At 40.5% G+C, this 15,216-nt stretch overlaps 1 protein-coding gene across 2 annotated transcripts in view; it reads left to right on the top strand.

The window, feature by feature from the left end:
* The window catches only part of LOC112115931 (cAMP-specific 3',5'-cyclic phosphodiesterase 4B), a 395,215-nt gene that overhangs the window by 98,643 nt on the left and 281,356 nt on the right, over positions 1 to 15,216 (top strand). The window contains exon 1 of one of the 2 annotated variants that reach the window (XM_024213162.2): positions 1,904 to 2,148. The exons of the other annotated variant lie outside the window; for it this stretch is intronic. Within the exon in view, the coding sequence (XP_024068930.1) occupies positions 1,913 to 2,148 (236 nt within the window). The 5' untranslated portion in view covers positions 1,904 to 1,912. Of the gene's footprint in view, positions 1 to 1,903; positions 2,149 to 15,216 lie in introns of those variants that run through there. 2 annotated transcript variants of the gene reach the window in all.

The raw sequence follows: 15,216 nt of genomic DNA, 5'->3' as shown, positions 1-15,216 counted from the left end.
AATATTGAAAAAAATGTATTTGTTTAGTTCAGAGAAGAGAAGACTAAAGAGGCGGGGACAGGACAGTCTTCAGGTACATAAAAGGTTGTTATAAAGAGGAGGAGAATAAATTGTTCTTTCCCACTGAGAACAGGACAAGGGTTTAAATTGCAGCAAGGGAGATTTAGGTTAGATATTAGAAAAAACTTGCTAACTGCAAGGGTAGTTAAGCACTGGAACAAATTACGTAGGGAGGCTGTGGAATTTCCGTCATTGGAGGTTTTTAAGAACAAGTTAGACGAACACCTTTCAGGGATGGACTAGATCAGGGTTTTTCAAACTGGGATCCGTGGACCCTGTGGGTCCTCGAGGGTACTCCAGGGGGTCAGTCATGTCTGGGGTGCTGGCCCCACTAATCAACTCCTCCCACTCCCTCCCAGTGCCTCCTGCATGCTACGGAACAGCTGTTCAGCGGCGTGCAGGAGGCTCTGGGAGGGTGGGAGGGGAGTGGGGACGGGTGTGCTCGGGGGAGGGGGCAGAAGGAGGCGGGGAAGAGGTGGGATGGGGCCTTGGGCTGAGTGGGTAGCTTGGTGGGGTCCGCGCAAAATTTTAAATCCAAATGGGGGTCATCGGTTTGCTAAAGTTTGAGAACCACTGGACTAGATAATACTTAGTTCTGTCTCAGTGCAGGGGACTGGACTAGATGACCTATCAAGGTCCCTTCCAGTCCTATATTTCTATGATTATATTCTATAATTAAATTTCACAATACTAGCTCATCTTAAAAAAAAAATCCATAAAGAACATTCTTACTTTTAATTTAAATCTGAACTTTTATTTTAATTTCCTCCTGCTCCAGTGGAATTGACACACTTCTCAACCATCAGCATTAGCCATCTCCTTTCAGTCACCCTTTGCTGACCATCCCAGTGCTCTTAGTTATCTTTCAGATATGTGGGCTCACACTGCCATAAGGGTTTTTGTTTTGCTCCTACTCAGCCATTATAATAGCAATGAGAACTGCACCAGAGTATGCTACTCCAACTGTAGGATGCACATTCTTGAAGATTTTACCAAAGTTTTAGGTAATAATTAGCAGCTTTTGTCATTTTTTCCCCTGCTAGGTTGACACTTGCATTTTTTCCCTTCCCCACCTTTCCCTCTTGCAAATCATGCACTCATGCTAGCATTGGGTTGGTTCAGAAAAGTCATCATCAGGGACCCTTAGGATGTGTATAGAGGCTGCTTGGGAGCACGCAGATTAGCATGATCCACTGTAACTGTTAGAACCCTCTTTAAAATGTCATGAAAATCTGACACATACACAGTATAAGGAAGGGCTGAATAGAGTCCAGCTGTCAAAACAATATTGAGCCAATAAGCATGTCATGGGTGGAGCTACTGCAGTGTGGGTTACACAAATAATTCTGAATGAAGATATTTTTATGTTGGGCCTGAATAAACCAGGTTACACTGTTGTGTAATGTTTGGAAACAGCTTTATTTCTTAGTATATGCAGACAAAGCCAGTATTTCTTTTCTTGATGAAGTATTTTATTAAAAGGCTTGATCGGGAGGGAGTTCTTATGAATTTTTCATGAGCTGGTATGTTCAGCTGAATGAATTCAGTGAGTGTCAGTGTGTAGCTTGCAGACAAGCCACATCCACAAGGAGGCTACTGACACAGAAAGCACTTTGGCGCATTTTCAGAGAGAAAGCTGGGCTGATAAAGCTCTGTCTGATAAAGCACTGACTTATCATTCTTCGATTTAGGTTGCTGTTGTTTTAGGCAGCTTTTCCATTCGGGACTCAGCCTTGTGAATGACTGGGCTAGGCTTTGTCAATCTATCAGCGTTTGAATCTGAAGCAATGTCTCTGTGATGTGTTTTTTGTTATTTTTTCTGAATGGTGAAAGCTAACACAACATTCAAGCTATGACAGCAAAAGATTCTTCTAGGGAACTTGCTGCTCCAGAGTCAGATATTTACATAAAGACTTTCAAAGAACAAATGCATTTAGAACTTGAGCTTCCCAAACTGCCAGGGAACAGACCCACGTCTCCAAAAATTTCACCTCGCAGCTCTCCAAGGAACTCTCCATGCTTTTTCAGAAAGTTGCTGGTGAATAAAAGCATCCGTCAACGCCGTCGCTTCACAGTGGCACATACATGGTAAGATCTGTTTGATATCTATTCGTCTTTACAAGGCAGTGCGTGTGAGGCTCTGTTTTTAACGCTGAAAAATGAGCTGAGATCCATTCATAATACTTACTGCAAGTGTGAAATGAACAGAACAGAGGGCAGCTGAAATACGTACAATGCAGTGCCTGTACAATTGTCATTCAGCTTCTGTTCTCCAGAATACATGCAGCCTATAATGCATGCGTCTGTAGTTAATCTTCATTGAATAAAACAGGCACCCAGGAACTTTCATAGACATATTGTAGGCAAAGCATGTGAATTTCTTTCAGAGGAATCTTTGAAATGCTTTTTCTTTCTATATCAACTCTGATTGCAGGTAACAATAGGACATAGACTGGGTTGTTTTTTCTATGTTACTGTCAGGCTTAAATGCTGGTAAAGGCTATAACTTTACTGTGAGTGGCTTCTGACTATTTTTGTTTGGTAAAAATGCTGTGCCTTCTTTCAGCCTCCTTTTAAAAGAAGGTTGTAACTAGATTCAAATGTTTTAAATTGACCATTTTGGGGCAGTCAGCAATTTGCATGCTGTTACAGTTGATTTTGAGCTGAAGCTTATTACCACTTGGTGAAAGTATATAGGGAATTGCTGTATTAAGCCAGGTGAATCAAGTCATAAAGGATTAACAGAAGAAAGAGTGGTTCATATTTTCTCTCCTGAATTCATTGTGTGTGGTTTATGGATACAAAACTTTTTTTTTATATAAACATACTGTAGTCAACTACCAGAGCCAAATCTCCAAACTTTTAATAACATGCATGTTTGTATAACACACTCGCACACAGCCACATTCATTAACTTCCCTTTCTATGAACTGAATCAGAGAAGGAAAGAGAGAGCGAGGGAACCCCATATATATTTGTAAGGACCAAACATTTTAATATACCAAAAAATAATTTACCCTTTGTATGTTCCTCCTTTCATAATGTAGAATGTTGTTCTTAAAATGGTGCATTTGAGTTGTGTTCGATAAAGGTCAAAGCTGCATTTAAGCAAGAACTTTCTGAAATGAAGCACTAAACCTCCTTTGCCTTAGATATTTGTTTATAGCAAATTAGCAGCTGTAACAGTTGTTCTGGCTCTCGATCTGTAAGAAATTTTTAAGAAAAAACACTGCTAGTACATACAGGAATACCAGAATACCAAATTTATTATGTAATTTTTTTATGCATTTGTAACATACAGTACATTTAAGATAGCCTTTTATTCTAATTTATAGTTCTGGAATGGTGCATCTCTTTTTATAAAAAATATTATGGCACCCAAACTGTTATAATAACTTTAGTATGGCCTTGAGCTTCATTTAGCCCTTTAATTGGTTACCAGCCAGTAGTGTCTAGGGCTGTATACATGAATTCCCTTGAATGTCCGTTATATCTTCTCATCATGGGAACAATGGGGTGTTAATTTCTCAATACATGCTGATGTGGGGCGAGGTGGAGGGGGAGAATATATACTGTGAAGAATGGTACTTTTGTGGGGTTTGGGGGTGTAATCAGATTAAACTCATGATTAGACATATGAAAGGTTTAATTAAACCTGGCATATTTAATCATAATATATTTTTAAAATATGGGGACAGATGGAAATTAAGAGTCTTCATTTGTCCATACGTGTTAGGGTTTTTCCTATTCCAGATTTTTTTTTAAAAGGTAACACTTGTTGAATTTTGTGAGTTTTTACAATGTAATGGTGATGAGCATAATATACATTTTTTTTCTCATCTACTAAGATTAATATTAGAAATACAAGAAAACCACCTATCCCAGAATGTAATGTATTGTACGTTTTGAACATATATGTATGTATAACACACCCCACCACCCCTAGCAAACAGTACATACTCTCAATTTTATTGAGCAGATTACAAAATGAGGGGAAACAACTGAAATTAAAGTGAACTATTGAATTTTTAGAGAACTTTTTTTATTGGAATTTTTATGCAACTGTATTACATATACCTGGCAAATAGGGTGCTTTTAGTTTGTATATCTTGTTTGCTTTCTTTGTTTAGAATAAGTTTCCTCCCCTTCCTCTTCCCCGCACATCCTCGGAAGATCCGGAAGATCAATATACAGGGAAGATCGATATACAGCATTAAATATCTTGTAACCTATATCTTTCATAGTAGAAGGTCTAAAAATAATTTTATTCTCTAAGTATCTGATTCTGCCATCCTTATTCACACTGAGCAGTATTGTTGATGTCAGTGGCACTACTGTAGGAGTAAAGCCCTTTTCAGCATGAGAGAGTGGCAGAATTGGGCCCTCCTTGTACAAAAAAATACAAAAGATACTCTCTCTAGTACATGTTGCTGTTTCTAACAGAGTTTTATTTAAATATTTGTCCTCAAGACTTTAAATAGTTCTTTAATAATATTTATATGACCTGGGTCACTTCCCCTATCTCGTAATGCATAATCCCCAGCTGTGCTGTGTGGTGAGCCTTATCTTTTTAATGAACTGAAATGAACTGATTTTTCTAACGTGTTTTTGCAATTTTCTCCCTCATTTTGGCTAATATTTTTATTTCTTTCCGTTTATTTTACATGTTAATGTCATAGAGTGCAGGGGCCATATTATCTGAAAGCACAGTGTAGCTTTAGATATTTTTGATACGTCCACCTTTCTTTTAGATCAAATATGTACTAAATGAAGAAAATACAATGTGAGAGATAAATAAAGTGTACTGGGAAATGTATACTTTAATTACTTCTGTCAGACTGAGGATCCTTCCAGAGGTGAATATACCATAACTGAAATGGAAATATTTCTTTATATTTTAAAAATATACTGTATGGTAAATTATAAATCATATGCTGTCCTTAATTTTTTAAAATACAGCCTGTTTTGATTACAAAATAAATTCCAGTTCTGGAATTTAACAAGTCAATTAGTATGGTACGATAAAGTGATAGCTTTTGAATTTGTTCCAAGCCTAGTGAACAATTACTGATCTTTCTAATTATCTAAAGTTGTACAACCTACTGTAGGCATGTCAAAGCTTGCAGCATATGCCACATGTTGCCTTGCAAAATGAGCTCTGTCTACACTGGTGAAAGCAAATAGTAAAGACTTGTCTAGTGGCAACCCACTAGAATTGAAATGTTGCTTTTAAAAGCTCAACTCTGATGGACTGATTATGGCTGAGGATAACAGGCAGTTCACATAAAATTGTTTCTGTAGTCAAGTAAAAAGCCCCAAGTAGTTATAGTCTGCCCATTAGTTATAGGTTGACTTTCAGGTTGTCCATCTTAGGTACTTATGTGGATGGCCCCCATTATTGTTGTATCTGAGGGGAGCAGAATTGATGTGTGGTGACTGGGGGCAGAAATGATACCAGGGCTGGTGGGCCAGAATCAATTGCTGGGCAGGAGGATGGGCAGATTTTGGGGTGAGAGCTCCTGCAGCAAGGCCTTAATAAATTTGGGAGTGTTGGCAACAATGTTGTCACATACACACTGGGGGAAGTCAGGGGGAGTTCAAAAATCTAAAGACAGACCAAATCACAATATCTTTTTTTTTTTTTTTAAAGGTGTTGTGATTTTTAAGGTCTGACTCATGATGTCTGAATCTTTTGAGGTTGTCAATACTGTTATCCTACCAAAACTCCTCTGAGGTAGGGCAGTACTGTTATCTCCATTTTACAGATGGGGAACTGAGGCACAGGGAAGCTACATGAGTCGCCCAAGGTCACACCGGAAGTCTGTAACATAGTGGGGAATTGAGCCCAGGTCTCCTGAGTCCCAGACCAGTGCCCTAATCATTGGACCATCCCTTCTCCCAACCTATTGTATCCCATGAAGGCCAAGAGAGCGCCACCTAAAACCATAGGAAATGGCACTTATTCTATAATCAGGTGCCTCAAAATATTTTGCTGGCGTGACTCTTTGTGATGCAGCGAAAAGAGGGCAAGAAGAAAGCAAGATCAAGTCTAATTTTGATTTCTGTTGCATGGACAGTGGCCATGTTAGAACCCATGACCAAGGTTCACTTACCACTCATGAAGATGGTCATTGCTTTTGCTGGAGGAGCCTCATTATCGGGCAAGCTATCTGCACTTGTGTAAAACAATTTTTTTTTAAATATCCCCTCTTTGAGAAGGCTGTAGGCACCAAGACTGAGTTAAAACAACATTGGTCTGGTCTACACTACAGATCTATATCAATGTAATTATGTCACTCGGGGTGTGAAAAATCCACACCCTTAAGCGGCAGAGTTATACTGACCTAACCCCCGTATAGACAGAGCTGTGTTGGTGGGAGGGCTTCTCCCGTCAACATAGCTACTGCCTCTTGGGAAGGTGGCTTAACTATGCTGATGGGAGAGCTCTCTCCTGTCGGCATGGAGTGTCTTCATTAAAGAGCTACAGTGATGCAGGTGCATTGGTGCAGCGGTACCAATGCAGCATTTTAAGTGTAGCTGTGCCCATTATAAAAACAACTTGGTTGCTGATACCTTACCCCTAAGGAGTCGAGTATGCTGAGGATGCAAATTTTCCCCTCCATCAGCCTCTCCTTCTTGACACCATGGCATGGGTCCTCAGTCCCCACAAAGCTTCAGTGGAGAAGCTTTCATGGGATTCCATGGAGTGGAGGATGATGCTAGAGGGAGATTTGCCTCACAGTTTCGAAACTTCTGGAGCAGGGAATATCTGCCATTATATTGACCTCTCCCTTTGCCTAGGGGAAAATTGGGACCTATGACTTCTGCTCTTGAGACTATACTGGACTAGTATCTGAGCATAACCTGTCTCCCTGATGCTCCAATACATTATGGCTTAAGGCTGTTGTTTCAAGCTTGCTATACAACAGTAGTAGAATATTGCCTCAGTTCTGTTAACTGCTGAGTGCCAAACTTGTTTGTTAGATCCATGTAGTCTGGTCCATATGCCTGTTTGCATTCTTCAGGGAGCAGTTGGCTGCTTCTTAAGCTTTTTTCAATCAAACTGGGGTGAGGAAGCTGCTGTTGCTTCCTCATTAGACTTTTCCCATTTCTCCTCTGAACTTTGGCTGACATGCAGGCACATTGCAGTGTTAAATTATCTATTGAGACAGGAAATACAGAGTGAGGGGGTGGAAAGATAATATTGTGTCAAAATTAAGAGAAAAAGGGATAAGAGGAGAAGGGTATCTTGCATACTATATATTCTTCATTCATGCCTCATAGATTCTAAGGCCAGAAGGGATCACTATGATTATATAGTCTAGCCTCCTGTATAACATAACATAGGGCTTCCTTGAATTAATTCCTGTTTGAACTGGAGCATATATTTTAGAAAAACATTCAGTCTTGACTTAAAAATTGCCGGGAATGGAGACGCCACCATAACCCCTGATAAGTTGTTCTAGTGATTAATTACCATAACTGTTAATGTGCACCTTATTTCAAGTCTGAATTTGCCTACCTTCAAATTCCAGCCATTGGATCATTTTACACCTTTTTCTACAAGATTTAAGAGCCCATTATCAAATTTTTGTTCCCCATGTAGGTAGTTACAGACTGTGATCAAGTCACCCCTGAACCTTCTCTTGGATAAGATAACTAGATTGAGCTCCTTGAGTTTTTCATTATAAGACTTGTTTTCTAATCCTTTAATCATTCTCATGGCTCTTCTGTGAACCCATTCCATTTGATCAACATCCTTCCTGAACTGAGGGCATCCTACAGTATCCCAGCAGTGGTCACACAAGTGCCAAATACAGAAGTAATATAACTTCTTTACTCCTACTTGATATATCCCTGTTTATCCATCTAAGGATCATATTGGTCCTTTTGGGGTCACATTGGAAGCTCATGTTTAGCTGATTATCCACCATGACCTCCACGTCCTTTTCAGAATCACTGCTTCCCAGGATAGAATCCTCCATCCTGTAAATATGGCCTGCATTCTCTGTTCCTTGATGTATGAGTTCACATTTCGCCACACTGAAACACACATTATTTCCTTGTGCCCAGCTTACCAAGTTACACAGATCACTCTATATCAGAGACTTGTCTGCTTCATTATTCATCAGTCCCACAGTATTTATATCATCTGCAAATTTTATCAGGGATGATTTTATGTTTTTCTTCAGGTCACTGATGAAAATATTCAAGTGCAGGGTAAAGAACTGATCCCCGAGGGACTCTATTAGAAACACACTTTCAATGAAGATTCCCTATGCATAGTTACATTTTGAGAGTAGTCAGTGAGCCAGTTTTTAATCCATTTCATGTCTGCCATGTTAATTTTGTATCATTCTAGTTTTTTAATTGAAATGTCATGCCATACCAAGTCAGTTGCCTTTCAGAAATCTATATTCCCTCACACATCTACCAGGAAGACTTTCTGGAGCAAAGACTACTTAAATAAATTGCAAGTTCCTAAGGGTATGAAGGTAGGAAGATGATTTCCCTCCCTCCTTCCTCTTCAGTAGCTCTGGTTTTAAGGGTCTATAAATAAGAAAAAATTAGTAGAAATGGGGATGGCAGTAAATCCCGAAACTCATTTTTTGCCTGTAGGTTTCCTAAGAACCCTGCTTATATCCATGGAGGCCTGAAGAGAGAGATTTCCCCCTGCCACTTAAGTGGGTAAAACGCCCTGTCACAATTGAAGCAGACTATTTGCAAGTGTAAACACTTTGTAAAGTATTCTACAGCTATTAAAGAGACGAAGTGCAAAGCATAGAGCTCTGGGGTTCGTGATTTTGATGGGCATAAGTATTTCTCTGAAGTACACAGAGAGGGATCTATTCTTGCAGAAAAGCACAGGGATTTAAGTATGTATTTCTAGTATTTATGTATCTCCTCCTCCCCAAGCTAATGAGAGTGGAATTCACTGGAAAAAAATCTAAATTTGAAAACTAGATTACTAATAGATGATGAAGACTGATAACAATGCATGACACGTCTTAAAGGGCCTTTCATCTGAGGACCTCAATTTGATTTTAAAAATTCATTAATTAAGCTTCAATTCATCCCTGTGAGGTAAGTATGGTGGATGCATTTAAAACACTCCTTCCAGTCCTAGGGATATTAGTGGTTCTAGAGGCATTCCCCCATTTTAAGTATAGAGAATATTGCTGGAATTTATCTCTCTAAATCAGAACAAACCTTTTAAGTGTGCAATAAATATTACCACTTTTACAGAGTTGTAAACGGAGACACAAAGATTAAGTGATTTACTGTGGACACATATTGACACAGTAGCTGAGCTGCTTTGAGAACCCATGAGTTCTGACTCCCAGTCGTATATTTAACCATTTAGATAACATGAAAAATGGTTTCTTAGAGAAGTTTTTGATTTTATTTGAAAGGAATTACTGACTAAGCAGGGGCGTGGGCAGGAATTTAAATTTGCCCGCTTTTGGAGGGGCACGTTAAACTCATGATGTTATGAGGAAATACAATACACCCTTACTATAATGAACCCATGGGGATCTGAGCCATTTGGCTGTTATAGCCATTCTAGCAAAAGCGGGGTGGGGCAGCTCCTCCAGCTCCAGGACTGTGGCAGGGACAGATTGATTCTCCAGCCCTGGGGCTCTGGCGGTGGCAGAAAGATTCTCCAGCCTGCGGCCGTGGCCAACACTGACAGAGAGCGAGCTCCTCTGGCCCCTTGGCCATGGCAGGAAGAGACAGTGAGCTCCCAGCCTCGGGGCCAGAGGAGCTCTGTGACCTTGCCGCAGCCTCGGGGTCAGAGGAGCTTTGTGACCCCACCCATTATTGGGGGCTGGCTGTGCCCCTGCTTGTGCCCTCCCCCCTCCCCCTTGTGTATGCCTCTGTGACTAAGGAACAGTTGAAATTAAATAAAATGCTTACACTATGTCACCAACCATTCTGTATGCTGGCTGCAGAATTATATATGGTGTCTCTCTCCAGTAAGTACAGTTTTTCTCATCCATTTGAGTTGGTTGCCAGTACAGACTGATAAAGTGCAGGGAATCTGTCACCATAATTTATGCAGTGTAGATTAGCTTTCAGTGCAGATCTGTAATTGTCAGTTCTCTGGTCCCTTTTTTGTACTTAATCTTTGTGCATTTTTTCATTTTCTGTGTGTCTGAGTCACAGCAGTTAACGCTGTAGACCATTGTCTTTGATATACCTGTGGTTTTTTTTAAAGTAGATACTTGATGTGAAAGATGTTATATGAAACCGAATGGTTTTGTATTGTCTTGTCTGTAGTGAAAGATGTAAATTTTTCCCTATTGGAGTACTCTGATAATTTGTGATATAGTTGCAGTTCATGAACCAATCCAGCACAATATAATTCTATAATTATTAGGGTATGAGGGTGTTGCAATAATCAAGAGGAGAGGGATTAAGGATGTGGATAGTGATTTCAGCAGAGGTGGAATGAGGCAGTGTCATGCACAGACAATGCTGCAGCGATGGTGATAGGCAGATTTGCAAACATGGGAGAATTGAAGGAGGAGGAGATTTCAGAGTCAGATATAATAACACCAAGATTACAGTCAAACTGAAGTTCAGTGTGGAGGAGTAGGTGAATGGTGTGTTGTTGGTTATGAAATGTGAATCAGTTCCTTGCACAGTTCAGTATGAGCCTGTTCTTGGTATGATATTATTTGAATAAGTGTTGGGAATCATTGTCCAGAGTGAAGACGTGGAGCCATAGGGTGTATTACATGTTATAATACACTCCTGGCCCTTATAATATACTCCTTTCTGCCCTACGGAAAATACAGTGTTTTATTAGTCAACAGACAATATTGCTTAAGTGTGTGGATTTCTGTATTGATATCAATTCTAGTCAATATTTGATATAGAATTAGCTGTAGATAATTCTGCACTACAGGAATCATTGCCCATACATATAGTAAAGTCTATATGGAGTCTGGGGTGGCAGGAGGTGAAAATACCTTTTGGTAAAATATTGTCTTTTATATCTGCCCACATTCAATTTGTTAATATGAAATATTTTTTTTATTTTGCAGCAAAAATACGTAGAGATTGAATTTCCTCTTTCACTCATCTGATCAGATAAAATTCCCTACCTCTTCCCAATGAAAGAAAAAGCATTTTTCACTCGCTCAAGCTGTTTTGATCTCTCAACATTAAAAATAGTTATTGCTGTGGGGTGTAGGAGGTTTTAAATAATGATACATGAATATGCTGTGGGGGGAAACAGTGAATCTCTGTTGCTTGGTTTATTATAGTAAAGGAATTAACCTCTTTCATGCTGAACAATGTACTAGCCTCTTATGGTAAGTGCACTTGTATACTGTGGTGTGACTTAGTTGAGACAATTAGGTGTTTCATGCCAGAAGCTGTACAATTGAGGAGGATGAATATAAAGAAGAGACTTGGCCATGAGGCTATAATTATTGGCTTTATTGAGAACTGAAAACATAGCTAATTACCGGGAAAACAAGAGGGAATTGCAGGGGAAGATAAGGCAGCTGGATGGGCAAGTGCAGAGCCAAGTTTGGCATTCTATAGGGAGGGATGAGAGAGGAGAGAAAGAAGTGGGAGGGGATGGTGTGAAGGAGACATCTTGAGGGATAAGAGGTGGACCGCGGGAGTCATATTTTGATATATGATTTGAATTAGTAGGAGCTAGGAGAGGAGGTTGGGATTGAGAAGGAGACTGGAACAAGGAGAGCTTGTGCTACATAGAATCAAGCTGCCTACATAGAGCAGAGCTCAATTTGGCCCTCTGGTTCCAGTGTCACAGTGTTCATCCTGCTGCTCTTTCTCTAAGCCAGTGAGTTCAAGCTTAACATGGACATTCCTACTGCAGCAGCCTCTATGGCAAATTTTTAATAATATGAAAGCAAAACTTGTGCAGAGCAGCTAATTGAGTTAACTGTGTGTGTGCAATTTTATCGGTTTGCCCTGAGTCAGACTGTATTCATGTGGAAGAGTAGAGTTCTATATGGACCTCTAGTATGTCCAGTGTGTATCATTCACTTCTTGCTATGATGTTAATTTCTTATCATGTGATTGTATAACCTGTATGGCACATCATGATGTGGTTCTTGGTAAGGAATGTTTTTATTCTTACGGAAACATATAGTGCATGTGTGTTTGTATATGTATATACATAATCTTTTTTTTTTTATTCCAGCACATCTTTTATCTTGGTTGTGAAACCAACTTGTACAGTAACCTTTTTGGCCACAGTTTGATTTCTAACCTAGCCAGCAGACTAGATCTTGGAAGTGAGAAGTAAACACACTATATTATTTGAAATCATAGCTTCTGAGGGGGAAACATTTGTGGAAAAATCAGTATCTCTGTGATGGGATTCCCCCCGGGGTGCAGCCTGGGACTGTGGGACCGCTGTGCCCCCTGAACTCTCTCCAGCCTGGGCCCTCTCTCACAATGCCTTGCTAGTGACCAACAGCAAACCCCTCCAGGTGCTGCTATCACTCAGCACAACAGCATGTGGAGCCCCACACCCAACTAGATTGCATGAATGCTCCCAGAGCCACTCATAAATAAGGCACCAGCCAAATCCCCCCAGCTCCCAGCACTGTACCCCAGGAATATACTGTCTTGCACTGCTCAAGATGGGCAGTGCAAATGTATTAATTGGTTTACCACTTCAACAGTGGAAAGTGGACATACACCAGCCTTTGTCAAACCTGAGCAGATTTGCTCACTTCATACAAACTCACTGGTAAAGATAAACAATTAAAGAAATGTATTGACTATAAAAGGTAGATTTTAAGTGATATTAAGTGATAGGCAAAAAGTCAGAGTTAGTTACCAAAAGAAATAAAATATAAGCACGCAGTCTAAACTCTCAACCCTATTAGACTGGGAAACAACTAGATTAAGCAGTCCCCCGCTGCCCCCCCCCAGATATTGCACTCCTTAGTATACAGATTTTACCCTTGAAATCTGAGCCAATCTCCTCTGTTCGAGTCTTGTCTTCTTCTCAGTGTCTTATTGCTTGCAGCGTAGGTGGGGGCAGGAGAAGGGCCCAGCATATGGCCACTCTTTCTGTTTTATACCCTCAGTCCATGTGCTTGGAAAACACAAGTCCAGGCATTTCTGGGTGTATTGCTGAGTCTCCAGGCAAAGTTGAGCAGTTCCCCTGGTGTGGCCTCATGCAGGTGAGTCACTGCATTGTAGCTTCCTTCCTGGACAATGGTTGTTGATGGGTTGATTGACACCCTGTCCAGGCGTTGGTTACTTTCCTTGCTGTTGCCTCTAGGGAGCTAATATCTGGCTGATTCCCCAACTTATAGCATGTTTTAGTGACCACCATACAACACAATTCTCATAACTTCATATGCATTAATGATACACATATTTGGATAGAGAAATGACTTTCAGCAGTTCATAACCTTTCCCCTGATACCTTACAAGGCATGCTTTTATATATAAGGTCACGATTATTTGAAATTGAGGAATATGGGGCTTCCAGGATGCTTTCCCAAGGTATAGAATGTCACAATCTCCTTTTTAGAAAAAAAGGAAAATAAAATCGATAGTAACCACCTCCCAATTTACAGACATTTCTACACTGATATAGTCAAAATGGGAATGAGTATGATATATAAAACCTAGGATATATACAAAGCTTTTATGATCTTGACACCTAGACTCACGGTAGTTTCTGTATGTACTTGGAATCTACTGTATGTGGCAGCTTTTAATGCTTATTCTCTGCCTTTATATTTTGGGGAAAGAGCCATTTTACACCACCCTGTATAACACAGAACAACTTCTTACACTGTTACTTCATTTCAAAAACGTTGAATGAGCCATTCTGACATTGTACTTTTGGAGGCAATCATTATATAATGATGGGCAATTTCTCTAGTAGGTTAGGTACAGACTTTTTTTTAGTAAAAATAATGCATAATTGCCTCTTTCACTTGGTTGGATTTATTCTTACTAACATAAGTATAGGACCCGAGTCTTTGGTGAGCTCGGCACCTCCTGGAGCACGTGGGCACCTTCGACTACTGCTAATGTCAGAGGTAAGGGTGCTTGGCCCTGTTCAGGAAGCATTCAGCCCTGATAGGCTCAAGGCATATAGGCATTCAGCCCTGACAGGCATATCTTCAGTCTCGCTCTCCTTTCCTTAACACTGTATTCCAAGTCAGAGATTTGTGTAGAATTATTCGTTTATAGTAGCAATCAGGATCAAGAATCCATTTTGCTGTACAAACACATAAGAATAGATGATCTTTGCTGCAAAGAGCTTACAGTCTAAATGACAAGATACATAAAAGGTGGAAAGAGATATAATATTCATTAAAATGACCAGGCTGCTGCTAATAGGCTTGTGTCATATTAGCACCATTTCTTCTATATTTTATTATGAAGGAGTGGGGTGAGAGAGAATGGGAGCATGGGCAGAGCAAGAAGAACACTGAACAGGAGGGGGAGGATGGAGGGAAGGCTGGAGAAAACCATGGAGATCAGGGATTGTGAGGCTGGGAGTGGAGGAAGGGAAAGGGGTAAGAAGAGCTGGGTCAAACGGCTAGTCTTCAGACAGAAAGTAATGTCCAGTATCCATGGTGTAAAAAGCAGTCTGTTGACATTTCTCTCTGCGTATCTCACTGGTAGCTGATGCAACCATCACCACTACCAAAATGTCAAAATGCCTATAGAAATTTGTTCTTGGACAAAGAGTGGCTGGATCAAGCTGAACCCAAGCAAGACTGAGGTGTACTGGTCGGCAAAGGGAAACACGCTGAAGAATTGGCCAAGACATGAGCTGTGATGCACCATTTAAAGTGGGATGGGAGGCATAGATTTGCCTATTCCCGCCTGAGCATCCTCTTCCCTTCTTAGGTTCCCCCACACCAGCAGCCTGACTTCCTCTCTCCTTCCCCCGGACCATAAGCCCTGTACACCTACTACCTCTAAATTTTGTAAGTGGCATGGTGACCTGGTGTGTGGGGTTGCAGTGCCACTCAGATTTGGCTCAGCGGTCCCTCCATCATGACGGAGGGATGGCCATGCCAAATTTGAGCGTGTGGCATTGTGACTTGGCATATGGGGTTGCAGCAGCACACAAGGTTGCAGCTCCACTCAGATTCAGCCTATCTGAAAAATAGTTGGCTCCCCCAGCTGCGC

The sequence above is a fragment of the Terrapene carolina genome, unplaced genomic scaffold (assembly GCF_002925995.2).
Source record: "Terrapene carolina triunguis isolate 2854851 unplaced genomic scaffold, T_m_triunguis-2.0 Scaffold211, whole genome shotgun sequence".
In the NCBI taxonomy this organism is placed as follows: domain Eukaryota; kingdom Metazoa; phylum Chordata; order Testudines; family Emydidae; genus Terrapene; species Terrapene triunguis.
The sequence above is the reverse complement of the archived record's forward strand: the minus strand, read 5'-3'. Positions and strand labels throughout refer to the sequence as shown.